We start from the raw sequence: 26,937 nt of genomic DNA on the forward strand, positions 1-26,937 counted from the left end.
GAATGAATCTTTAAGGCCACAGATGAGTTGATAGAGCTGTGGGCCCAGGCAACAGGAGACCCAGCCAGAAGGGAGCTTTGCCACATGAATGAATGTGAGCACAGAAATCTGCAGGCTGTTGCTGCAAGTACTGGTGCAGCTATTTCCTTAGCACTGAATCAAGGAGCAAATCAGTCAGAAGTCATTTTCAGTGCTTGGGTCACTTAGCCAAGACAAGAAGTGCCTAAAAGCTTTGGAGCAGGGAGTCACTGCTCCAATACCAGGAGAATTCTCCAAATGAAACTCCTCCAAGCAATGAGGGTCAGTGCTGGAGAGCTGTACTGGCTTGGCCCACCATTGCTCCATCTGGAAGTGATTTGTGCATACTCCAGTGGTCTGTGCAGTCCAGGCAAAGGAACAAATTCATGGCATGGAGTTAAATCCTCGGAGGAAGAAGCCATCCCAACCCCAAGGCAGCATTAACCATTAACTGGTTTACTAATCTCATTTGTTAGGAAAACTTGCAAGCTAAGTAGAGCTGCAGTAAATGACTCGAAATCCACAGAGTCCAGTTTAACAAATAAGTGAGCCTGTATTAGCATGCCATCCTGTCACACTTTCCTGCATCCTCTCTATTGTCTTTCTTGAAGGAGAGAAAAATAGAAAAATTAGTGATAAACTGCATGTAACTTTTTTTAAGTTCTACAAATTTTGAGGCATCAATAAGACCTTGCAGTTGACAATCAGAGGGAAGGAAGATAGGCAAGGTGAACAAGCAGCTAAAACAGACAACAGATAAAATGCTGGAATTCTCCAGTATGCAAAAGCATCATAGCCAGAGATTCTCTTTTCCCTTTGGCTTGAACTTCCAGAATTGCCTATTTTGCGTGAGGAAAGCTCCAAATCCCTTTTGGAGTCTGCTTGAAGCTGACTGCACAGAGCTGCCAATAGTTATTTCATGCCACAACTTCCAGAACCAGAGCAAAGTACTCTGCAACATAGGAATGACAAGTCAAATAACAAATAACATTTTATTTCATTTACAGTGATATTTTTGAGTGGCAAAGGAACCATGACATATAGGAGCCTGTAATAAAAGTTCATGTGTCTTATCTTTATAAAATAAATGAAATCATACACGCAACATAAACGAATGTGCTCTTTGAAGACATTTGAAAAATGTCATGTCTTGATAACTATTATTTTTACTTACTGATGTCTGTTCTGCACTGGCTATTCCACTCTGAAATATAATTTAATTGTCAGCATGATAGCTTTTTTTATCCATCAGTATTTTCCAAACCTAAAATGATCATAGAATCATAGAATGGATTGGGTAGGGAGGGACCGTAAAGACCATTTTGGTTTCAATCCCCTGCCACAGGCAGGGACACCTTCCACTAGACCAGGTTGCTCAGAGCCCCATCCAACCTGGCCTTGAACAGTTCCAGGGACGAAGCAGCCACACCTGCTCTGGGCAACTTGTGCCAGGACCTCAGAACCCTCACATTCTGTTAAAAATGGTGGCTATCAAAGCATGATCTCCAGGACACTAAGCTGAGTCACAGATCATCCAAGTACTTGACTTCAAAAGCTATTTATCTTGCAAACAAACATACTACTACTGCTCTTTACAACTGAAAAAACAAGCCCCCTATTAAAAAATTAACCTATCCCTCCATCCCTCTTCCCCCCCCACCCCACCCATTCCAACCCTCAAAGAATCATTTTTTTCTAATTCATATTTGGCAACACTTAATGTCTTTATACAGATTAAGATCTTCAATCCATAGTCCAGCTCTTCACTGATTAAAAGCAGTCACAAAAGTAGAGACAAGTGACTAGAACAAAAATCCATGGATACCATGTACACCTTCTTGGCGTTCAATGCACAAAGCTATAAAAACTGAACATAATTTTGTGGAATAAGTCCTCTCTTGCCATCTAACGTGCCTTCTAGCCATCCTGGTTCTCTGGAAAATTGCACTGCAAAAGAAAAGGAGAGAAAATTACTGCATCTTTTTATGTTTGAATTAGTACTTTTCAGCTTTAGCTCCATGACACCAGGCAAAGCATCCATAAAAACTTCCCTTCATCTGCAATCACCAGTTTAAGAATCTGGCTAGGAAAGATAAAGAGGATTATTAACTTGACTTAAATTTTTATAATATACTTCTGCAAAGCCTATATGGTGAAATAGCTTTTAGGTGCAGGAGACTTCATTAAGGAAATGGTTAATGGAGCTTAGGACAGATTATAAAATAGAAAAATTTGTGCCTTAGGGAAAAAGTCTGAATTCATATCAAACAGTGGAAAACTCTTTCAGTAGTTGGGGCAAAACAAGAGCAAAAACCTGTCTTGAGGAGAAGTGATGAATCTGGAAGCTCAGAACCACAGAAGCACAGCATAGGACCTTACTTGGCATGAAAAGTAAGCATGGAAAGGATTGTAGAGGAAATAGAAATGATCCAGATGTCACTCCAAGTATCATCTCTTCAGAATAGAGCTGCTATTAGAAGTGACCAGTGGACAAAATCTGAATCATTCTTCTGATTAAATCCTCTCTCTGAAATTCAAATACATAGTGCAAATCACAAAACACAAAGCAAAGGCTTGCAAGCTCCTTGTGCCATCCTAAGTGTTTACCACTGCGAATCCCAAAGTTCATGCAAGAGTATCCATGAATATAAAATAAGAAATATTTCAGCTTGGACCCTCAATGCCCCAGAAGTTACTCTGTGAGCAAGAGGACTAATGAAATCTGACTTCCTGAATATATATATGTTGACCACATTTGACAGGAAGTTAAGAAAGAAGCATAAGCCTCCTTTCTTTGGAAAACAGACTAAAAAGGCCTCAAATTCCCCTCTGAGGTGTCTTTTAAGGATACAATACAGATACCTATTTACCTATGTAACTGTAAAATCCCACCCTTTTTAGCAACCTACGGCACTCTCTCCCATCCTAATTTATCCTCACAGTGCTTCTGAGACAGACAGTATTTAGGGAAGACATCAGACAAATGCTGAAACGTGCTGCCAGCCATGTCAGTGCTTTATTTAAAACACATTAACACATGGGGAAATGTGATATTTGTAGCCTTCCACATATCAGGGAAATAACAGTTGAGAGAGAGCAACATGTTAAGTCTCACTTCCAAAAGCATTGTAAGGCTCTTAATTTGAGGACTTAAAAACATACTTTCCCTGTTTTTTTCCTTGTGTCCTATTATTGTTAGACAGCTGTGCTCAGAAATCACACTTTAAACAACAGCTGTAACTCCAAAGAACCCAGAAAACGAAACTGCTTTCAAATGATACTGATAGTTTAGATTCAGCACGAAATGCTGGGCTTATCTTTGTAATAAATGTGTTCAGCAAAAAGATTCCTAAGGAAAAACATGCATAGACAATTACCTTTTAGGATCTGTGCTCACACAGTAACTTACATTACTATTAGTAATTAGCAGGCCCTCCTCTCCCTTTGTCCTTTCTGTTCCACAATTACAGAGTACACAGGCATTTGAAACTGCATGGCTGACACCACCACAAACCTCCCTCCAGAAGCTGTAATTCTGCATTTCCAGCAAATGCACCAGCAGCCAAATCCCTCCTTGAGGTCTCCCATACCTACGGAGCACATCTGTATTACAGGAAACAAACTCCCCATAAAATGAGAGATTAGGAAGAAAAGCAACTAGAAAACCTAGAAGTAGGAATTTTCTACCTGTCCTCTGGTACTTAACCTTAATTTCCATTAGAAAGAGGGTAGGTACCACTGGCATGAGAGAGTCTATAAATCCAAGGCCTGTTCAAGCTGAGGGGAGCCCTCATCTGAGGGGATCACATTGAAATTAAAATTTACCTAAAATTTACACAGAGGAGGAAATGCTCAAGCTAAGCTGAATCACATCACTCAACACAAGAGCAAACTTCCAAAGAAATATTTTCCAAGCAAGTTTGATAAGATGATGGTGAACTCTGCTCATTACAGCACCTTCATGGCCCAGCAGCTGGGTTTGAGTGGCAAACACCATTTTCACCCCAGCAGATGAGACCTAGCTGGTACAACTGAGCTCTGGGCTTAGGAAATGAAATATTGCCCATGTACATTACACAGCTCAGGGCCTCACTTGTTGGCAGACAGTTCTTTTAGACTCTAGGAAGACTGAAGAAGGAATTATCACTCAATTACACCTAAGGCCACCATTTCTAGAGATCTTTGCTTTAAAAAAAAAAAAAAAGTAATAAAAACTAATAAAAAAAAAGTAACACAGCAAAAAGTAATTCTTAATGTTCAGCAGCTGCGGTGGCTGTCACAGCAGGGAAAGTTTCTGCCCCCACTCCAATCACCTTGTGCCAGAAGGGGTAAGATAGTTGTGTACATCACTGACTGCTTCTGTAGGCAAAAGATATTAATGAAGGTGCCATCCAAAGGTAAAGCTGCTTTAAGCTCCAGTGATCCTATTTACTTTGCTAATCCATTTCTGAAGTACAGTGTGCAACAGCGTGCATACCTTTAAAATCAAAACCACTTAACCACGTAAACTCCATTCCTCTCTCATGCACAGCTCTTCTTAAACCCAGGATACAGCCTATTCCTGAAAAAATACCCCACTCAAGAGAAGACATCTGTAGTGTCCCCTTTCTGTCATTTCTTCTCAGTCAACAACAATTACAGTTCTTAGCACTTTCTCAGGCCTGCCTCATTTAAAAATACCTTGATGCAGAAACTACACACTTGGCCTTAAAACTCATTACTAGAGCAATCATCCCACAGGACTAAGGCTCATGCTGGCACAGGACAGGAGGGGAAAACACTCATAGTATAAAGGATACAGAGCAGAGAACTAAACAGTAAATATTTTCAACAAGGTGTAAGGAGTGTATAGCAAGGCTGCACAACAAGATCAAGCACAGAACCACCACTAAAAGCCCTTGCCTCTTAGGACAGTGCAAATAGCAGCCAAGTTGAGAGCTCAGAGGGGGACAGTGACCTCCTCAGTACCTGCTGCAAGGCCTTTTCAGCAGTCTCACTCATGCAGGCAAGGTGCAGGGAAGGAAGATGTCTGAGCATCAGTACGACAGCAAGGGCTATGGAACAATCACCCCAGCTCAAATGGGCCAGCAAAATCTACAGACTTGGAACTTGAAATGAGATCTGATTTCTTCCAAACAAGAAACACCCTTAGGTCAACTTGGCATTTGCAGCATTGCCTCTTACTTTTCTATATTCTTCAGAGGAAATAGCTTTGATATTGCCAATGTTATTATTTATTAGCAAATACATAAAATTCACAGGCAGCTCTTCCCAGAGACCCAATGCCATAAGCAGACTTTGCTTTGCTCTGGCAGCTCAAATGTTTCACAAGTCTCAACCACAATGAGAGCAGGACTTACTTCCTCAGCAGTATTAGTTCATTGGCTGGGTGCCACTAACTTCAGCAAGACTGAATCAGACACTGATTCACACTGATTTCCACGTCTTTGTGGAAACTGGCTGTTTTGGGAGCAAATCTAACCTGCATGGTGTCTGGCAGAAGAGGGCCTCCCTTCCTCATGGACTGTAAGTCAGAGTAAAAACCTCAAAAAGCAACATAAATGAGGATTACTGAGAGCAACAGAAATCTCACTGCTAAAACCATACAGCACTAGAACTCATTTCCATAGAACTCAATGATGCTGGCCAATTTTTCATCAGGAAATTCAATTTAAGCAACCAAATGTTCTTGCAAGCCCTCTGTGTTTAGAAAACCCTTTGGGTTTTTGAAACAATCCCTGTGGGTTGAGTTGATAGCAGAAATGCAGAAATATTTATCATGCTTAGGGTTAGCCTGGAATTTGAAATTTCAAAACTCGCTGTTTCCCTTAATTATGCTGTGAGAAGCAGAATTATCTTGAGGACAGAACACAGGACTAGGAGTCAGGGGTCTTCTCCCCATGAATGTTTCCAAGTGCTCTGAACTACACAGATGAAAGGTGCACCAAGAAGTAGCTCTATCTCCATTTTTACCCCAACAAAAGAACCATTTGCACATACAGTGCAATGCATTATTTTGGGAGCACCACCTCTCTTTGATGCAAATCCTGGATTGGTCAGGACCATGAAGACAGTCCACAAGCCACAGCGTGAATGAGAGGGCAGAGAGTGCCTTGGAGTCAAAACCAGGAACATTAACTAAGGCTGGCACTTTGTTACAGTGGGAGAGAGAGATGGGGATGACAAGGGCTGTGTGAATGTGGCTTTTTGTGCTCCTTTTATACTTGGTGGGGATGATGGGTGCCCCACTTTTCCTTAGGAAAAAAAAACACACTCTCAGTTTTCCTCATGTTTTCTCTCCCCTAAAATCGGATTTTAAAAATTGTAAAAAGCCTTGATAAGAGCTATCTTGACAAGTTTTCAGGAAGCCTTCCTGCTAGCAGTTCTGCCAAGGAATTTTTATTGTGTAAACACCATTTAACCTATCTGAAACACTTCTCCAGAGTGAAATTCCCATTTACTGACTTTAAAGCAGTCTCTTTCAAGAACAAGAAATTTAATAACACTTGGCTCCAAGACTGGCAAAATTCCAGTGCCAGGCAGTCTGATTATTCTTCCCCTGATTATTGGGAATATCTGCCTCAACAACAACAGACATGCACAGCCAGCATATGTCTCTCAATCTCAGATTCTGCTCTGCTCCTTCCCTTATGTGCCCTTATCCAGCTGCAAACTCTCCAAGCTTTGCTTCCAACCACTTGAATTATATTGTTATGTGCTGTCAATAATATAGCCTGTAACAACTGGGAAATAAAAATATTGGCACAGCCTAAGGCAAATTGAATAGAAGATTTAAAAAAAAATCTAGTGGATATTGTTCAGATTACGTTATTCATTTTCCTACACAATTCAATTAAATAGAAAATTTTGCCTTTTCTTTTTAACTTACCAGATGGTGCCTTAGCATTTATATTCTATGGCACTTTAATGGAAAGACTGTGGGATTTGGGGAAGCACAATGTACATGCAGTACTGAAAACACCTGAATGTGAAAATGCTAAGGTTCTATACAGATTCCTATCAGGTGATGCAAAGCTTAACTTAGAATATTAGCAAATCTAACCTTGACAGACTGAGATAGATTTTTTCCCCCCTGTTTAGAAACAGGAAATGGAGATGGGACCAAAGGTTAAACTCACCTTCTTGCACCAGTATTACATTTAGTAGCTTTGACAGGTGCAAGACTGCTTCCCTAAATGCCATTATCCTGTCTGAGGCTGGAGCAGCCAGAAAGATTCATCCAGTGTAATGACAGGTGGGAGAGAACCTCTGCAATCAACATCTATGGACCAAGAGGGACAAACCAAGAACGGGGAAGGAAACAGGAAAAAGAAAACAAAGCCGAAAAGAGAGGAAAGAAAAAGGAAGAAAAAAAAAGAGGATTAGAAAGTGAGAGAGGCCGGGTGGAGAAAGGAGAGACTGATAAAACCTTCACTAATGGAAGCAGCACTTTTTAGTAGACATTAATTTAACAGTTACTTTAATGGTTGATACTAGCTGTATGTCAACTTGATTGATGCTTTGTCACTTTGATAGTTAAGGTTATTGGTAGAGCTGCAGAATTGATGTATTATTACTTTAATTCTTCATTTGGGGGCTTTATTAGGGCATATGGGAATTTAAATTGAGTAACTAAAGAACCTGAATTGATTCACTGCAATCTGATTTCAGCACAGACACAGGGGTGCCTGATACAGAAAGAAAAGGCCCATGTCGAGGCATTTCAGAGGTTTCAAATGTGGAGATAGGTCTGCACTTGGCAGGAAAGAGCCATCCATGACATAACATACTGGGAAAAGTTATGAAATTACCATTACATACAGTTACTGCCTTATTACTTGCATGCTCTCCCCATTTTTTCTGCCAATCCACAGCCTACCTGAGGGTGAGAGCCCTGCAGGGCAAGGACAACACCTGTGAAATAACCAGGATACAGCAGAACAAATTGAAACTAATGTGTTGAAGGAAATGTAAGCTTTGCCATCAGAAATCTGCAATTGGGTTTTCCAAATGCAATCCATGCAACCTTTTTTCCCAGTCTTTGGACCTTATTTGTCTGATGACATGGAAAAAGTCACAGTTGAAACATTTCTCCGCAGATGCCAGACTCAAAGTCCATACTTGTTTTGCGGCAATCCAACTCTCCAGTTGAAAAACTCAACCAAAGCTGCCATGCACCAAATCATGGGGGCTTTGTCACCACTTCCTGAGTTCTCATACCAAGAGAGAAACTTAACATTGCTCTCACACCAAAACATGACACACAAGGAACTACTTCTTGGAAGACTTCCTTACCCCAAGCTAACACAACCCTTGCTGTTCTGCAGCAGAAATGCCTCTCCCAGACATCAAATCTTTTCCACCATGCACTAGATTTTCTTTCCTGTACACAGTTTGATGTCTGCTGAAGAGCCCTATCAGTCATGTTTTAAAAAACTTAAATTAAAATAAGTGCTGTTAAGGACTTTAAAAAAGAGCAATCACTCAGCTAATTCATCTTTAAAAGATTTCCCACCTAACTTGATTCAGACATGATTTGCCTGCAAGGCAGCTCTAATAGGAAACATCAAAAATGATTTTGTAAAGTGGGTGCTGGTAGGGAAGAACCTAGTGGGGACCCCAGACCACTTTATGTTGAAAAAAGAAAAAAACCAGAACTGAAGTGTGGACCAGGCTTGCTGTTTACTTGTTTGGGAGGAGACAGAGGACAGGAATATCCTATTTTACATACCATTAAAAAAAAAAAATTTCCTGAGCTTCCCATTCTCCATTTTCAGAATTTGTATTACAGTAGTCACTAGCATAAGGTTTAAAAACTAAAACCTTTCCTATCAGTTTGAAGTCCCTTTGCATTTGCTGAAGGGTAGATCCATGGAAGCTCACTGAGAACAGGAATCACCTTCTGGATGCTCACATGTAATGCTATATTTGGATCCATAGAAATCATTAAACACAGGCCTTCATTCCACACCTCAGTGAATATTCCATTTTCTACCAGTACATGCACACGCTAATGCAGACCTTGATCTAAATCAGTAAAAACTCTCTTTTTTCCTCCATTGTTCACCTGATTTACCTGGCACTCTGCTTCAAAATCCTGAAACAGATTTTTTTTAATTTAAAGGAAAACCCCTGTGTTATTTTACAACAAGAGTTGTTCACATTTTAAAAAATTGAGTTTCACAGGCCGAGGTGTTCTATTACCTGAATAACCTTTTTTTTGGTACTACAACACATCTAAATGATGCTGAAAAATTATACCAGCTGGAAGAGTCTATTCACCCAAAAATCAAAAGCATTGCCTCACAGTGCTAAGGATATGTTAAGTAGCTTCTTCATACCAGAAAATATCTCCATCACCAACTGTGTGCCATCAGCAATGTTGGCAGAATAGCAGTCAGGCTTGTATTTTTATCCAAAGCCATTTTAGCAGTTTTGTCAATTTGTTTTTCATTGCTTTATATTTACTCAAGCAGTACTTACCATCTTCAAATATTGCTCCTATCTGAAATGACAATTCAGAGCTGTGTTCTGCTTCACATGGATAAACTGCTCTTGCTTTTCGGTGGGCAACACTGAAAAATGAAATGATGAATTATAGCAACTTTTTACTATTATGAAGACACTGTCTCAACCATTCTCTCTCCATTCACATTTGGAGATGACTAAAACTTTAAACACAATCTCACATGCATCATTACAGGGTTATAATTCATACACACAGCCAAAGCTGAAGCTTCACAGCTTACTGTTGGCATTTCTGAATACCATACTCCCAACTTTCTGCACACTATTTTTATGACAAACTCGACTTTCAACTACAGTTAAATTTTTTTCATGTGCTAGTCAGCAATGAACTCAATAGCAGGCAAAGTATAATATACTTCAAAAATTCCAGCAGAAGTAAGAAATAGGATTTTTTTTATCAAGGGTTGGGAAGAATTTGTGAATATACCTATTACTTGAATGACTTAATTAGAAAGACATATACTACTAAATTTGAAGGGAAAAGCTAAGATGGTGAAGACCTTCAAAGAAAAAACTCAAAATACTTCAAAACATGGAAAACAACATGGAAAGCAGCAGAAACACGATGGAAGGAAAGCTGGACAAAAGAGTGAAAGAAAAGAATGAAACCAAAGAGAAAGGAAGAAAGTATAGGATGAGAATCTTAAATCTGGCAAAGGTGGAAGAATCTGCATTTTAAAAGACTCTAAGAGAAACACTGCAGGAGAGAGACACTATGAATTGCCCACCCATTGTTAATACAGCCTTCCTGACCACTGGCTCAGGGGACTGTGTGGTACACCAAGGTAGGTGTTCAAAGGAAAAGTAAGATGAAGTAGACAGGTATTTCATTCTGTTAAAATTGCTGCCAGGTTGCATTTCCTGGTTTGAGATAATCATTCACATGCCACGGGATACTGTTTTTTAAGGATACTGAAAAAGGAGGCAAATAAAGAGCCAGCAAAAGTTGAAGTGCACACCATACCTTTCCACTGCTCTGTCAGTGCCAGTGGCAGGGCTGGGGAAGATGAAATTGGGTAGTGCAGCATCTGTGGCAGCTGGGTTAGCAGATGGAATGTTCATCCATGAGACCATCGACGGGCGGCTTTGAGCAGGACTAAGAGGAAATACATTCAAGGCAGAATTAACAACATGAATAAAGTTTCTTATCCTACCAAAATATTTGAATCTTTATAACTGGACAACCTGTGAGATTTTCAAATTCAAACCAATCATATTGTCAAGCTGATTTTGCAGAAATGGCCACCATATGATTCTGCACTCCTCCTTGGAATTTTTTTCCTACATGCCCTACGTCCTAAGCTAAGGAGAATTACCGGAGATGCATGACATAAGCAATAAAAGGGCAAAATTCCCCATTCCTTATCTAATAAAGACAGACAAAGTGAAATTGCATAGAGCAGGCTATTATTTGAGCTGCCACTCTGCCTTTACAAGTTTTGATGAATCTATTTAAAAATCTCCTCAGTACTGTACAACTGAGAAGATTTCTAAAGAGGCTGCAGCTATTCCAGCACTGGGATCACGATGCTGGCTCTGGATTGAGATCTTCATGGAGCTGTGCAAACACTGTCTCAGTGGCTGCCCCCACCAATGTTATCAAGGTAATGGCTGAACACAAAGATGCCACAAGAGGAGAAGAAATAGCAGGCAAAATTTAAAAGTTGCATTAGTAAACACACAAAGTTGCCCCCAACATAAAGAACATTTCTAATTTTACACCTTAAAAGAACTGAAGTGTTCCAGCACTGGAAGGCTTTCCTTCATTGCATGGACAAAACAACAAATAGTCCAAAACCGGGCTGTCAGCATGTCTTTGGAACAAAGAGCCGGACTCCAAGCAGTTTCAAAGCAGAAACAGTATTAAAATCATTTGCACACAGCAATTGTTCCCTCAAAAGCAGAGACTTCCCAATACAGCATTTATGACTTTGTCTTACTCCAAGATTAATCTCTTAGACAGCATTGATCTGAAAAGCACCACCAAAATCTAAGAACTCAGTCAAGAAGGTTTTAGTGGGAGTCTAAATGCACACTGATCAAAATGGAGTGAACACAAGCAAAAAGAGGAATCAAGAATCAGCCCTGTTATAATTGTAGAGTAATAGAAGAAAGCAGGAAATCTAACTTAGCTAATTTTTAACTTATTGTACACTGGGATATTTAATTTCTAGAAGAAATTATTATTTGTTGGTTTGCATAGCATGATTTACAATCAAATTCAACTTTTACAAACTCATATATCATAGTCACTCTAGCAGTTACATAGTTAAGCAGGCATTTATTTTGAATATATTTTTTTAATTTAGTACATTATAATGTGAATTTCATATTCCTTATTACAAGACAATGGCTTTTCCTTTGGAAATGTATCAGATGGCATTTGAATAAAAACTGGAATTCACAGTTTATAAAACAGCATTCTATAGTTAATTCCACTAGTAAAAATGAAACTTAAATATGTTGGAATCATAACCAGAAGGGTTTATCAAAACATGCTCTGCTTTTAAAAATTATCACATTTACCAAATAAGGAAAGGAATCATGTGTATTAAACTGAATGATGAGCAGGATCATGGTGTCTAGAAACATATTTTATGCTTAACTTTGGAATGAGAATATCCAGTCATCTTTTCTGCCTAGGAATCTTCCACGGCACAATTTTTTACATCTTCCAACAATTACATACATTTAGGAGCAGCACCTATAGAATTTTAGGGTTTTTTTTTACTTTAACTTGTCTCTTTCTCCCATTTTTACCTAATAATTGAAAAATTTTCCTCAAATAAAAGAAAAACCTTCAGCTAAAAGTGACTTCATTCATACAAACCAAAAAAATGAACACCAGTATTTGGATCATTTTCTCTAAATACTAAGAATAAAGCAATTCTCAGTGGTACTGTAAAGTTTATAAAGTTTGCCAGAAAGTAAATAATTTCTTCATCATTCCTCACTCACAATGTCTACATGCAGAATTAATTTTAACTCAGCAGGTGAACACAACAACAACATTTTTCAAAAGTGAATTTAAAAGAAGTATCCTACTTGCACAGACTAAACTCTTCTACTTAAAACAGTCCTGAGACTTAGAGAAAAAATATTTTCCTTGCTATTTATTCAATTCAAATCAATCTCTTGGCAGGGGGGTTGGAAGGATATGATCTTTAAGGTCCCTTCCAACCTAAGCCATTCCCCGATTCTGTGATAAGGATTGGTGTTAGGCTCATTTCTGAAACCTGTAAAACTACTGAAAACAGAAAAATAACACTCCAAGTATATTGCCAAATGAGTATTAAAATGTCTCTAATGCAAAGTATTCATAATTCAAGAATATTCTACCAAGTGGCCTTTTGTAGTGCAAACTGAGATGTGTGGTTTGATTTTCAACAAATGAATATTAAAACTTGCATTTATTAAATATTTCATTGATGGATGCATCATGTTAATCTCTGCAATTTACTCAATCAGCTCTAGAACAACACACACCACCTGCACCTCACACAGAATTAATGACTTCAAAGCAATGCGCAGAACAGACAGAGCACAAAAGGAATCCTCTGACCTAGGGAAGCATTGGTCATTCATAAGAATACTTGGAATAAATACCAGATGGTTTCTTGCTGAGACTTGGAGAGGAAAGAAAGCGGGAGGGAAAAAAAAAAAAGAAAGAGGTGTGCACATAAAGGAACAGAAGATGAAATGAAATGTTCAGCTCCATGCTATGGCATGTTAATTTCTCAAGTTACAGAGACTCAACAAGAACTGCAATCTATCACCAAGTGAGACTACACTGTCCTTTACCAGACAGGATTATATAGAAGCATGTTAAAATTGGCAGGTTTTCTACAAATTCTGAGCCACTCCAACACTTGTAGTGGAAAAACACTCCAGAAGCACAGGTATGTGGAGTGCTGGGCTGCTCCCTCCCCCACTTTTTTGATGAATTCCCTTAATACTTTAGAGCTGTAGGGAAAAACACTGCAGCAGAATTTGCCTGTCACTTCAGGCTCCTGGTTACCCAGCAAGAGATCATGCTCTACCATCCAGCAGGAGACAAAAAACCCAACACATTTTTCAATAGCAATAGCTTCACCACAGTAAGGAGAATGAAAGAAAGAAAAAAGAGAGTTGATAGCTTTAACTATGAAGCACGTCCTAGAATTTATGGATTTGGTTGTGAGGTTGTTTTTTTTTTTAATTTATTTATTGTACTTGGTTACCTCAGGAACCACTTAATTCTTGTTACTGAAACAGAAGGTTTTACTCAATGAGAAAAATAATTTCCAATGTTGCGGTGTGTAAGCAACAAAAGGTTAGATTTTATTGTTTTTTCCTTGAAAAGGCTCTTGTCAGAGCAAGGCTGCCTTGCTATTAAGATTTGCATACCTTGTTTATCAAGATGATGCTATATTAGAAAGTATTGCACGTGTTATCACACAGCATCTCAACTTTAAGAAGGTATGTTGAAGAAATCCTAAGGCTAAAATGAAGGCAATGCATTTTCTGTGGGTAGGAAAAAAACTCAAAAAGGCTGACATAACCATCTCTCTTTGAGGAAAAAATGCTATTGTCTAGCATAGTGAACGATGGGAAAAGGGAGGAGGGGGGAATGGCTTTACTGAAAATAAGCTAGAGATTTTGTACTGATATTCAGAAAAAAATTTCTGAAAACAAGATTTTATTGGATGTTTATCTGGCTGGTTCCTAAGGTAACACAGCTAAAGAGCAGCCTCTTATCTTGAGAGCAAGGAAGAGAGTCTGTGAAAAGAATCTACACTGCAACTCCTGAGAAAAAAAAGGGTTGTTTCAGACAAGTTTGGCAGCGCCACGGCTGTCGTATCACAGTGTCTGGCTGACAAACTCAATGAAAGGTTTCATTACAAGATGACAGTGTGTATCCAAGGGTGTTGGCTATTGCTGATTCTTTATGCAATCCAGTAGTGACCACCACCACGTCTTCCTGCATCTTAAAATCCCCTGTGCCCTGGGGAGTGGGGAGCAGAAAAATATCTGGCCAAAATTCTAGAAATTGTCATAGCTGCAGCAAAGCTGGAGACAAACAGAAGGCCAGAATTTCCCCATCTGTGTTCCCCCTGGAAAGAAACTGCATCCTCAAAATTTCAAGTATGTGACATGCACGCAGCTTTCCTGAACCCTCATTTATACAGAGCACATCAGTCAGCACTGAAATAGAGGGGTTTTTAACTTGGATTGTGAAGGCTCAGTGAGGCAGTAACACATTAGTGAAATGATCTTTCACACCAGTCTGGTAAATCCAAAGCTAATGTCTACAGCAGCTGTCCCAAGTTAAAGCATTTTTAAATGATAATTCAGACAAAGCAAAAGTGAAATATGTACATCTATAGACTTATAGCTCACCACTGCTCCTTTCAGGGAAAAAAACAATGAGGGGGCTGTGTTACCCTGGAGGAACGCAAAGAAAAGAAAATAATAATAAATTTTAAAAATTTAAAAAGGAAACTTTAGCTCATGTCAGTGATTGCATCCACACCCCTCCCCGCCCTGAGCACACACACCATTTACCCTGTGCTCACACAGCAGTGCTGCTGTCAAGCTCCCTGGCAGCCAAGGAGATGGCAAGGTCTGTTTTGTACGAGCCACATGACTAAGTTATATTATGCCTGTCTCAAAGAAGCTGCAAAATGAGGGCTCTTGCTCTGCTTGCATAACGAAAGGGTACAAAAAGAAGTGCCTGCTCCGCTAAACCCGCTCTCAAAGTGCTGAATCACTGAAGAGGTGGCAGCTGAAACAAAAACAAACTGCAGAATAAGCACAATGACCCAACAGCAGCTAGAGCACCTTCTTTCAATAAAACAGGATGGTGACATTAGATATTATAAAAAGTTTTCAAGACAGTGAAACCGAAGTCACTCATCATTTATGTAAAACTGCAAATTCACAGCACTGCCAGAAAGTACCAAAAAGAAAGTATTGCCATTTTAAGGGGCCCAGACATGCCGTCTACTGATGTAGATATAACAAGGCTGATGGGAATTCATGCAGCAGTCAAACAAAATTAATAACTATCTCCAAGGCTTCTGTTATGTGCAGAACACCACTATCTCTGCCCGCCCTTGCCATCTGATGGCTCTTTTAACATCAGGTTGCTCACCAGCAATTTGAACAGCTTGAGATTTCACGAAGAATGAGTAACATCTTCCCAGCACGGTCAAAAAGACCCTGGATGCTGCACAGCACAGATCTTGTCACCATTTTGCATATTAAAAACCCCAAAACTAGATCCACAGTGTAGCACTTACATACCATTGAACTGGGTAACAGAATATTTTACTGTTGGGAGAACCAATTAAGAAAAATACATAAGAAATGAGAAAAAAAAAAGACTTAATTATTTCATCTTCCATTAGTCCCTTGCACGTTCCTGAAAATCTATTTATATTGGTGCTTCCATTTCTCCTCTGGGCCTTGAACACTTTGGTATTTGGACTATCAGGACTGTACCTTGCATGCTCCTACAGAAGCATCCAAGGTGAGATTCAGTTTGGAAACTATGAATCTTACCATTCTTAGCCCAGAAATGTAATTGCTTTAACAAGCCCTGCACCCACCTAGACTACTGAAAATGTTTGAGGGACAGGAATGCTTTCCATCCCCTTGAACTGCAAAATCTCAAAGGCTTAGAGAGGGAAAGAAAAACAAGCAAGGTAAACAGATGCTCAGTATCATCTTGAGGAAGGCTATTCCATATCCTGCATCATAACTCCATCCAGAACAACCATCAAAAGTCAGCATGTTCCAGCCCCCTGGAAAACCCAGACACCCTGCAGTCTCAGATCCCAAGAATACACTCTCCAGCTGAGAAACAAGGCATTAGTTTTCATGATTTGAATGAAGAAGTGATCATGCTGTAAGTGTAGGATACTTCCAACAAAAAAAGGAAGACTGACCCAATTCTGAAAACCCAGCTCTGTGAGGGGTAAGTCTGTAAGGTCTGTAGATAAGCCCTGGCACAGGGCATTGTACTGTAAGCACAAAGAAGTCTTGGGCCAGTTACAGCAACAAATCTTTCCTTATCAGAAAAAGGTCCTCAGAAAGATTAATTACAACACCTAGCGAGTCCAGAGAATACCAAGTGTTCAGCTTCTTTGGTCCATTCTGAGGTCAAGTGAAAAAAGACATAAGGCAGTCCACAGTATTTTAGGACATGACTGGTAACCCACCTTTTGACAAATCAGTCATTGCAATGAGGGAGACCTGTATTAATCCATCAGAGGTGAGCTGCCATTACAGCCAGAGCTCTGTAAAGGCTGAACAGGACAGGATCATCAATAAATGATTCTGTAAGTAAATTCTATAATCAAACCACAGCAGCTGCAAAAAAAAAGTTTCCCTTGCCCTGTTTTAATTTAATTACACCACTCCACATCTGATACTGAAACTTTGGCAATACCACCTCCTTCACTATTAAGAGGACTTTAAATTTTTGGACTTTGTCTTTACTTGCTTAGGTATATTTATTAGACACTGAAGTGTATACCCAGTTTAGCTATCACTGTTATCTTCTGCATGCGCAAAGCCATAGTGCAATAGGGTGAAATTCAAATTTTGTATCACTAACTTTCAACTGCAGGTAAAAGGGAGGATTGACTACAGCTTCACAGTTCAAATGCAGTTTAACAGCTACCCATAACTACTTCTAATCCATATCTCCAAGCTCAAGACCATCACTACCATCAAAACAGTCTGGGGACTAGCTGAGAAAGGCTATCCAGCCTTTTAGTAGCTGAAATCCTGAACTCCTCTTAGGAAACTACATGTGTTGAACTATTAAAAAATTCACCACAGGAATAAAAATCTGAGTGATTAGGGTGCACTATTTTCCAGTGCCAATTAGGAAGGGTCACATCCTCCAGCAAAAAGCCAGCAAGCCTCTTGAAGAAAAGATGTGGCAGATTTACTTACTTTTTGGGCAAATGCAACAGAAAAATCAGAAACTGTGTAGGAGAGTCTGTAAGGACAGTTAGAGAGGAAAAAAGGAAGAATGCAAATGCTGTTAATTAAACTGAGATTGCTGTTGCTGCTCTACCTTGAAGGGAAAAAATGTCCACACTAGTGGAGAGCAATCCTTTACTCAGCTCACAACTCTAATTATGAATTTATTATGTTTGAAATCACCATGTGCAAAGCATCCTTGGATAGAAGGTATTTTCAAACAGTACATGTTTATGACACAGTGCTCCATCAAGTAGAAGTGGTAATTCACTCATCCTAGCTATCTGGAGTTTGAACCCTGTGTCTACAAAAACCTCTGTGTAACTTGGTGATTGACAGGGAAAAAGAAACTCCTATGTTCTACCATAGAGTGTATGTAAAAATAAAACGTATTTATTTTTAGTATTTGGCTCTAGATGGAAGTGTGAAATTAAAAATAACTTCAGGAAAAAGGTTAAAGAAAGTTTAGGGTGCATGATAGTCTTAAAGCAGCAAAGTCAGGTCTCCACTGAGAACCACCCCTGCCAAGCATCACCCAAGTCTCTACTCACCCCTACAGCAGCACGTGACAACACAGGACATATGTCTGATCCACACAGAGCTTTCAGAGAAAATCTAGCATCAGGCAGACACACACACTTACAGACATGAAAACCAACAGCTTAACGGGGATTCAGAATGGCACATATGTGAAACATCACCTTCAAGTTACACCGTATGCACAGCACATCTCTAAATACTGACGTGACAATTGAGCAGTCGGGGCTTTGTGAGATATTTCACATTGGTGGCAAAGCCCTTGCTCTCTCAGCTTCTTTCACCACTCTGGACACAGAGCCTCTCCTAGAGCCCGTCAGGAGGTGAGGGTGCATTTGCTTCCATTTGGTGCTCACCTCACCATGCTGGAAGCTGTAGCTCTTGCTTTGTTAGGTGGGACAAGGAAAGGGCATGCATCACAAAAATCTCTGCCCAGAAACATCATGGTGACAACAGCTATCATTCTGGAAAAAAACAAGCTTCTTCTTTGTTGAAAACAAATACCACAAAAAGTATTCTCGCTACCCATCACGTACTCTTGCTTAAAGCAAACTACTGGCGTAAACCAGCTCTTGAAATATCTGACACATCTTGACCCACAATGCAACATGCCTCCCCTGGGAAAAGCTGCAAGCAACTCTTCTGCCACAAAGAAGTCACCATCACCTTGTTGACTGCATAACTCCGGAGTGATCGATCTCTGACACGGAACACCCATGTGTTACAAACATCAGCAGGAACCCGAGGAACTGGATCCTCTGGTATAATTCCATCTCCCCTAGACTCACTAGGGCATGTGCTGCAGCTCAGTGAACACCTGCAATACCATTTGAGAAATGATACTGTGGATTTAAGTAAGGGTTGATTTTGTCCCAGTTTGGCTCAAAATACAAAACATTTTGAAATCCTGCACAAACAGAAAGGTTTGCTCTTCACCTAACTCTAAGGGTTGGTCCATCTTATGAGAATAGTCTACAGCCAACAGCCAGTGCTACATTTCCTGGAGCTGTGAGAGCTACCAGAACTACATTCTGCCATCACTACACTGGAGCTGCTCTATGTTTTGGTTTGGGTTTTATTTATTAAGGCAGGGCCCTCTGAGTCATCTGAACTAGAAGGGGAAGAGAAGCCAATTTGAGGTGAGAAAGCAGAGGAAAGAAAGAATGTAACGTTCACAGACTATTCTGTCACTGTCCAGGCTTGTTACAGAGGTAGCTCTTAAGCAGACTTCACAGACAGGCAAGTGGAAGAAAGAAACTACTTTTGACAAATTATCTAAATGCACATACCATGCATCTTTATTTTTTTCCTTCCAAAGAGAACTCTAAGTACTGTTTCCAACTGAGAAGAAAACCTCAAGCCATCAAGTCAGGTTTCCAAAACACCAGTGCAATATAATTTTTGATGAAAATTAACAAACAAAAAAAAATGCAATGTTCCTCCAAACACCTGAAGTTCCCAAATTCTCTGGATAAAACCAACACTCCCCCTTTTATTCTCTGAAGTGACATTATCAGTGTCCTGCTAAACCTGTGTTCCTTAATTAGCTTTCACTGACAGTCCACTTTTATACCAACTACAGCATCTTTTCCACACATGCACCTCTCTTTGGCAAGTACAATTTGTTGCTAATTCTACTCACTTCTAGAGGATAGTACAAGATAAGGGAATAGTAACTTCAGACCTCTACTGAAGAAACAATGTTTATGGAAAATACCTATAAATCTGGAATTCTTTCAATACAAATGAGAGAAAAAAATTGTTCCAGTTAATAAACACTCAAGTCAGCAGTTTATTATTAATAATTACTCTATGACTATCTATATATTCTCATGTGTTATGTACATCTACACATACATTTTACTCTTGTTTCATCACCAGAGCTAGCTACTCAGAATGCCATTATGGAAAATATTTGTAAAAGATCTTTTCTCCAGACCTGCTCCTTCCACTGTTCTTGGCACTAAAGGCTGGAAAAGTTTGTCTTGATAGTGGTTAAAGTCTGAATGAATAACAAACCAGAGAATTCAATTCAAGTTCAACTCTAATTTAAAAACAAGTTATGGTCAGCTTTTTGTGTATCAAACCTGAACACGTATTAGAGAGTCAGAACTAACATTTCGACGTCAATTTTTGCTAAATTTTAGTCACGCTCAAAAACAGAACACTTACAGCATCCACTGACATGACAGACTGCACTTCCATTGGAAACCAGGCACTTAATTTGTTAAGAAGAGATTAAAAATAATAATGTTCTTAGACAATAGCATCTGAGCACACAATCACTGCAGTGTGTTTATCCAAACCCAAAGCTGTGCCCAAAATCTTAGCAGGATGGCATCTAAATGTACCTTAATATTTTCTTTAAATAAAACTAGGGTAAATATCATATAGAGGAATAAATTATATATTCACTGCTTAATTAAAAAAAATTAAAACCATTTAAAATGTTATAACAGGTAACAGGAAAATGAAGTAGATTTCAATAGAACATTTTTTCCTACAAGCATTCAAGTAGGCTCTAAGCTCCACCACAACACATAAACACATATTTTTGTAGCAGAAGAAAACAAACACAATTATATGCAATTTCTAAAAATCACTCCTCACCAAACTGCAAAGGAAAATGTGTTTCACAATCATACCAGTGGAAACATCCTTAACTAATATTCAGTTACTTACAGATTTGTTGTCCAGCCTGCAAGATCTCCACTGTCCATGATAAGGTGATTTTCATCCAAGAGCCCAAGGGGGCTGCTGGAGAATGCAGGTGTTGGAGACTGGGAAGAAAGAGAATCCATGCTCCCAGTTGGGGTGTTTTCTCTGGGAGAGCTGTGACTGTCAGCTAGGAAAGAGAGAACAAGTCAGGACAGTCAAAGAATTATCTCATAAAGCCAAATAGTCTGCCTTGGAGATAATGTCCTGAAATATGTAAGAGAAGAAACTTCTGTTCCATCTCCACTGGGTATTTTGGAGGACAAGAAATCTCCCTGTATTTCCCCAAAAGGTATCATTGCACAATTTCCCCCACTATTCTCACCAGACTTTCTCCACATACAACATATTCCCAGTCCCTTTTCAGTTGTGTTTTATGTGAATGAAATGCTAAATTTTGGGGAGGTGTTTTTAGACAAAGGCAACATTTCTGATAAGAAAACAGTTTAGGCTATGTGCATTTGTCTCCCTAAGAACACAGTCTCTAAAGATAATTTAACACACATTTGAGGAAATGAGTGCTCTCAAATACAATAAGCACAGTCTTCTCAAACATGAAACAATGACATTTAGAAAGGTCAGAATAAGCAAGAGATCTCTAACAAACACCCAATACCCAAAAATGTTACTTTTATTACTCCTTTCTAATGGTGTTACTTTTAAGAGAGTTCACTGTATTCTGATCTATTTGTTTTCTTAGGCTACTCTTAGGATATCACTTGAGAGGCAACATATTCAAATATGATTGATTAGGAAAACATTAAAGGAATAGCATTCCTATCCCAAGGACCATGAGGTTAAGTTACTAATGTGTCACAGCGGTCACTGCAAACCATGCTGACACATCAAGCCAAACAGCACATTCTTCACTGACAAACTAACCTTCACCCACATAGCCTTTTCCTTCCAATCTTTATTTTTTAAACATCAGCGGGACATTTCAGAAATTCTAAAAGAGGTGCATGAAATGAGGATGTTTGCAAGCATTAAAGTATCCAGCACAGCTAAGCCAGCAGTCTCAAATGGGGCCTGTAGCTGTTTTCAATATATTAATATTTAACAGTAATAAGGATCAATTCCAGCCACTCTTTACAAGGCTCCCTTCCTCCATCCATCCTACTCCCAGTAGCACTCATGAACACAACCCACAAGCCTGCCAAATAACACCAGCAGAAATGTCTAGAGTGGATTAGATACCATTGTCTTCACCATCTTTGTAAAAGAGTTCTGCTCTTTTGGGCCCAAAAGATTTTGGGGAAAAAAAATTAACAACTATGTCCTAACCCAGCATCAAAATAATACAATCAAAAGCTGTTCAAATATTGTGCTGTCTTGACAAGTTATATCTCCCATAAATAGTAATATACAAGATGAAGTCCTGTACAACATTACTTTCTATTTCTAAATTAACTAGCATCTGCTCAGGGAACAACTGAGCTTAACTCTATTTCATCAAGCTAAGCACTACTCTTGCAATGATTTCATTTATGATTTTTTTCTTAATTAATGAAAAGTGCAACATCACAACAAAACAAATGTGGACAATGAAAAGCCACCCTTGATGGAAAAAAATCCTTCTCCTAACTCTATCACAGCCTCAATTTCTTCTGCTACAATAGCTCAGAGTTAGCAAAGCCCTCAGCTGCTTCCCCAGCCATCTCATCCTCACCCCCTCCCAGCAGCTCTGAGAGAACAACTTCCCTAGAGAGTAAAATGACATACAACTGAAAACAGTGAAATGATAAAAGTGATCATCTGGAAATTTCTCCCCAAGTAGCTGCTAATTTAAGGATCTAAATTAGCCCGTAGCACCAAAGTGTGATATGCTCTGAGGAGGAGAACATTACCTGGGAAAATGAGTCACTTGCACTGTGGCAATCCTGCTCACCTGGCACCTCCCCACTGCACCAAGGCCATGGTGCTGCTGCTTCACATTTACATAACATGAGAATCACAGAAGTGTCAGGTAAAAACTAATTAATTACATCTCATTTGCAGATGTATGTGTCACAGTGATAAACATCTGAGAGATCAGACATTACTGATCAGACATTGCAACCTTACTTCATGAATTCCTTAGAACTAGAGTTAAACCCTTTTAATCCATCCCAATTTCCTTTCAAAGCAGTAGTAGTAGCACAGTCTAGATTATCAAACCACATATACCATATTAGAAGGTCACATTTACCTCAACCATTCACTCAGCATTACTAAAACACATTTGAAAGGAATATTAATCTGGTTCTTAATATTACAAATATGACCAGCTCACAGCACCTCCCTACAGAAAGCAGAGGATATCTGTTGAATTGTTTCCCAGAACACAAAGAAGTTAAACCCCAAAACACTGAACACTTGAGTCACGCACAACAGAGTCAACACTGGAGACTGTAGTATACAGGCAATTATGTTTGACATTATCTTAAATTAAACTATGTGTTAAATCTTTCCTCAAATTTTACTTCTTCCTTCCTGAGCCAGTATTTTCTCACAGTCTGTACTGAACTGAACTCCCAAAACTAAGACTGGGTTTTGCACAGTAAAAACAAATCAGGTATTTAAACAGGAAAACGCCTGCAAAATTCTATGAGATTAAGTAAAAACCCTCTAAAAACATGTTCAAAGACACTTTACATTTCTGATGTCTTCAGTTATCTCCTTTTGTAAAGTAAAACAATATTTTTATTCAGGAAGAGGCAATTCTGTATAACGGCAAATACAGATGACTAATGACCATCTAGCACATTTTCATGATTAAAAACAATATATGCTCCAAACCTAAATCCTCAAAATATAGGGTCATTGCTATGATTGCAACAGCACAAAGACCTCACCCTGTATTGTCAGTGCCAGAAGTTCTGCTAACTTCAGAAATTATAGTATCTCCTGTGCATGGCAGAGGCAACAGAACTGTGCCTCATTATCTCTTCATTCAGCTTAATAACCTGCTTTTGATTAATGCCCATCTTACATTGGGGTCAAACTACATCTTCCAAATAGTCATTGTCCGAAAACATCAGCAGATGATAAAGGGAATGAAGAATCAATTGGTTACTAATTAACAGACTAGCCAATCAATGCATGCACCTTCACTTTGTTAGGCTTTATTTTCAGGCATGACAATAATAAGCACTACTAATTATTATATTACCTCTCTTATCAGGTTTCTGTGCTGTGTATTTCAATGATCTCCTTTTTAAGTTTTACACCAAATCTCTTACTGGGAGGGATTTTGCAGCTCTGCAATCACATACCTGGTTTATAAAGCTGTTACAATTTCCCAGCGATCTCTCTGAAGAGGCTACATCAGATGTGATTCTATGGGGTTTTGCTGTGGTTCCATCAGAATGACATTAAGCATTAATTCCACTGCTTACCCCTACTCATCAGTCCCATTTGTACATCCAGGGCTGGCACTTGTTTTTGCCATTAATGTAAATTAATAATAGGATGAGTTGATTAGCCTCTGTGACCAACAGACTTAGCAGAGTCATTGTTTCTAAGGATGTGCTCCCTTCTGTAATTCTGGGCTACATTTTCCCTCTAAAATCTGTACATTTGTTTCTCAATACAACCACACTTATTTTGTTTGAATGGGTGCAGCTTAGCACACAACCACAACTCCTACTGCCTGTCATTATTTGCAATTCTCCTAACTTTGTCCCATGTGCAAATATATTGTCAAATATTTGTATTTACCTCTCTAAATACTGCTACATCAACAGCATTCCTCCAGTTGCTTCAAACATCTTCAGCAAGCTACAAGATGTTTTAAAAATTAACATTGCCAAGCTACAGAACACCATGACCAGAGACCATTTTTCAGACAAGTTAGGTGACTTTGTGTTATTCAAAATATTCACCTAGCAACAGACCTACCTGTGATCATCTCTGCTTGATTACACATTGATTATCATAACGAAGTTCTTCTTGACACTTCTTCAGAACTTGTAACATACATGGACTTCTAGCTATTTCCCCTCTTTCCACCCCCCTGCCCTTTTCCTGCAGTTTGTTTTGTAGAGCCAGTAAAGACCCTAAGCTGCTGGAGACGTGCCTTTTAAGTTTTGACATGTTTTGTTTCTTTAAGTGTGTGTTAAGGACATTGCTGGAACTGAATCAGCTTTATGGGTTTCCTTTTACCTCAGAAGTCAGGGGCTCCTAATATTGATAGTTCAGTATTTTTTACTATTTCTCTCCTCTCCTCTTTATCTCCAGCATTGTTCTCCAGTGAGCAGCATTGTCAGGTCTCCCACTCCTATGAAAAAGCTGACTGCTACATTGGACTGACAGGTCCTTTCGAAGAGGAGCTCCAGAAACTTCCTACTCTTCTTTCCAACCACCTGAATTCTAATAAGCTCTTACCTTCTAAAACATGTAAGATGTGACTGCCTTTAAAGCTCATTTATATTATTCTTTGAGCATACAGTCTGGTGTTCTTGGTGCCTTCACCTTCTCCTTTTAAAAATGTCAATCCCCCTCCTTTTTCTCTCATATTACACTCATTTTTGGGTGCCAAAGAGAGCCTGAACAGATGAAGGACATGAGGCTTCTCAGTACAAAAGCAGTAAGTCTGTATGACATCTCACAAATTTCTGTCAACATTCCAGCCATCAACTCTTCACCTTCCCTTCGTCATATTTGTGGGAAGGCTCTGAGTGCCTTCAGCTTGGCCATTTTTCTAGAGCTGCCATCAAGCTGCTTCTACAATTCATGTCCCCATCCTACACAAATAGGTGTAAGATCCAATTTTACTATCAAGATAGTTAAAACTTGTTTCACATTCTCATCACCTTTTGCATACTATTTAAATTTTTTGACTGCCTGGATCCTTTTAAACTGTCATGTAAATGAATTTCTTGTTTCACTGATCTAATCACAACACTCATCCAAGCCTTTGAGCTTTCACTGTGCCTCTGCAACAGACACCCTCTGCTCTGCCTTTATGGCTGTTCATGGTTCAGACCAGCTCCATCTAGAAAATAATAAATACCTTAGGCTGATCCTAAAAACTTACTGGTGTGTCTAGCTGCTACTACTAATCCCTCAGTTTCTAACCCAAATATCCTTCCTCCTTCCCCCCTTCCCTGCCTCATGTCACCCTTTCTAATAATCACAGATACCCCAAAGTACTAGCACAGACTAACATCTACCACATATCCAGCAAATACATAAAACCCTCAATTCCTTCTGCTTTTTATCTGAAGGAGCCTCAGATAGTAAAAGCTCTCAGACCCTCCTTACCAGAGATCTGAACTAAGCTTCTACCTAACTGAGCATGACATGTCTCCCCACTGCCTTTTTTTCTCCTTTTTCCATCTGGCTAGTCTAAGAATATTTTTTGTTGGCATCCAAAGTTGAAAAAAAAGCCCCGAAATACTTTGGCAGTGTCAATAATCATATCCTTGCTTTACTCTGAGAATTCTAAATAAGAAAAAAGCATTTGTATTAAGGACCATGAAAAGCAGAGTTAACACTATCAGTTACTTGCTTAAGAGACAGTTTGCTTCCAACTTCAGCTTAAGTAAACTGATGAATTACATGTTTTAATGTTAAAAGCAAGACTAATCTTAATGTCAACAGTACAAACAATGTCTACAGTTTAAGGGTAACCAGAGAATGAATACAGTTTATGAAAGAGAATTTTTCTGGAGTAAATGAGGAATATGTAACTGTTTCTATTGAGATACACAGAATACACCAAAGAGCACTGTCATATATGTTTTAAGTGGTCATTGCATGGATGGATCAGGGTAAAATAAGAGGATAAAATCTATCTCAACTTTGACACAAACAGAGTCATAGACAAGGGATGATGGGGACAATTACTGAGGAGATTGTTAAATTACTGAGGAGATAGGTTAAAGATGAGGGAAAATCCCTGTTGCCACCTTCAAGTCTGCCATTTTCTGCATCAGGAGGTGGGGAAGCAGCAGCTGCACTGCTGTGCAGCCACCCGTCCCCCCCATCAGCACCACAGCTGCATCCCGCTCTGAGACAGCAAACATTCCTTACCCATGAATAGCTCATGTCCCACAATAATCCAGAAGTTCAACCAAGTAGAAAGTAGCTTTGCTCTTACACTTATTTATGGGTATGTACTGTATTTTCATTTTAATAGGAATCTCAGATCGGGGACAGAAAAAAAATATTGGTATCATAAAT

At 39.2% G+C, this 26,937-nt stretch overlaps 1 protein-coding gene across 1 annotated transcript in view; it reads right to left on the reverse strand.

The window, feature by feature from the left end:
- Positions 1 to 991: 991 nt before the first annotated feature.
- Positions 992 to 26,937, reverse strand: part of ARHGAP10 (Rho GTPase activating protein 10) — a 138,735-nt gene continuing 112,789 nt past the window's right edge. Inside the window, exons 20-23 of the mRNA XM_066548950.1 lie at positions 20,740 to 20,902; positions 10,511 to 10,642; positions 9,502 to 9,593; positions 992 to 1,965 (exon numbers count right to left, since the gene is read on the reverse strand). Of these exons, the coding sequence (XP_066405047.1) occupies positions 1,877 to 1,965; positions 9,502 to 9,593; positions 10,511 to 10,642; positions 20,740 to 20,902 (476 nt within the window). The 3' untranslated portion in view covers positions 992 to 1,876. The remainder of the gene's footprint in view (positions 1,966 to 9,501; positions 9,594 to 10,510; positions 10,643 to 20,739; positions 20,903 to 26,937) is intronic.

The sequence above is a fragment of the Molothrus aeneus genome, chromosome 4 (assembly GCF_037042795.1).
Source record: "Molothrus aeneus isolate 106 chromosome 4, BPBGC_Maene_1.0, whole genome shotgun sequence".
In the NCBI taxonomy this organism is placed as follows: domain Eukaryota; kingdom Metazoa; phylum Chordata; class Aves; order Passeriformes; family Icteridae; genus Molothrus; species Molothrus aeneus.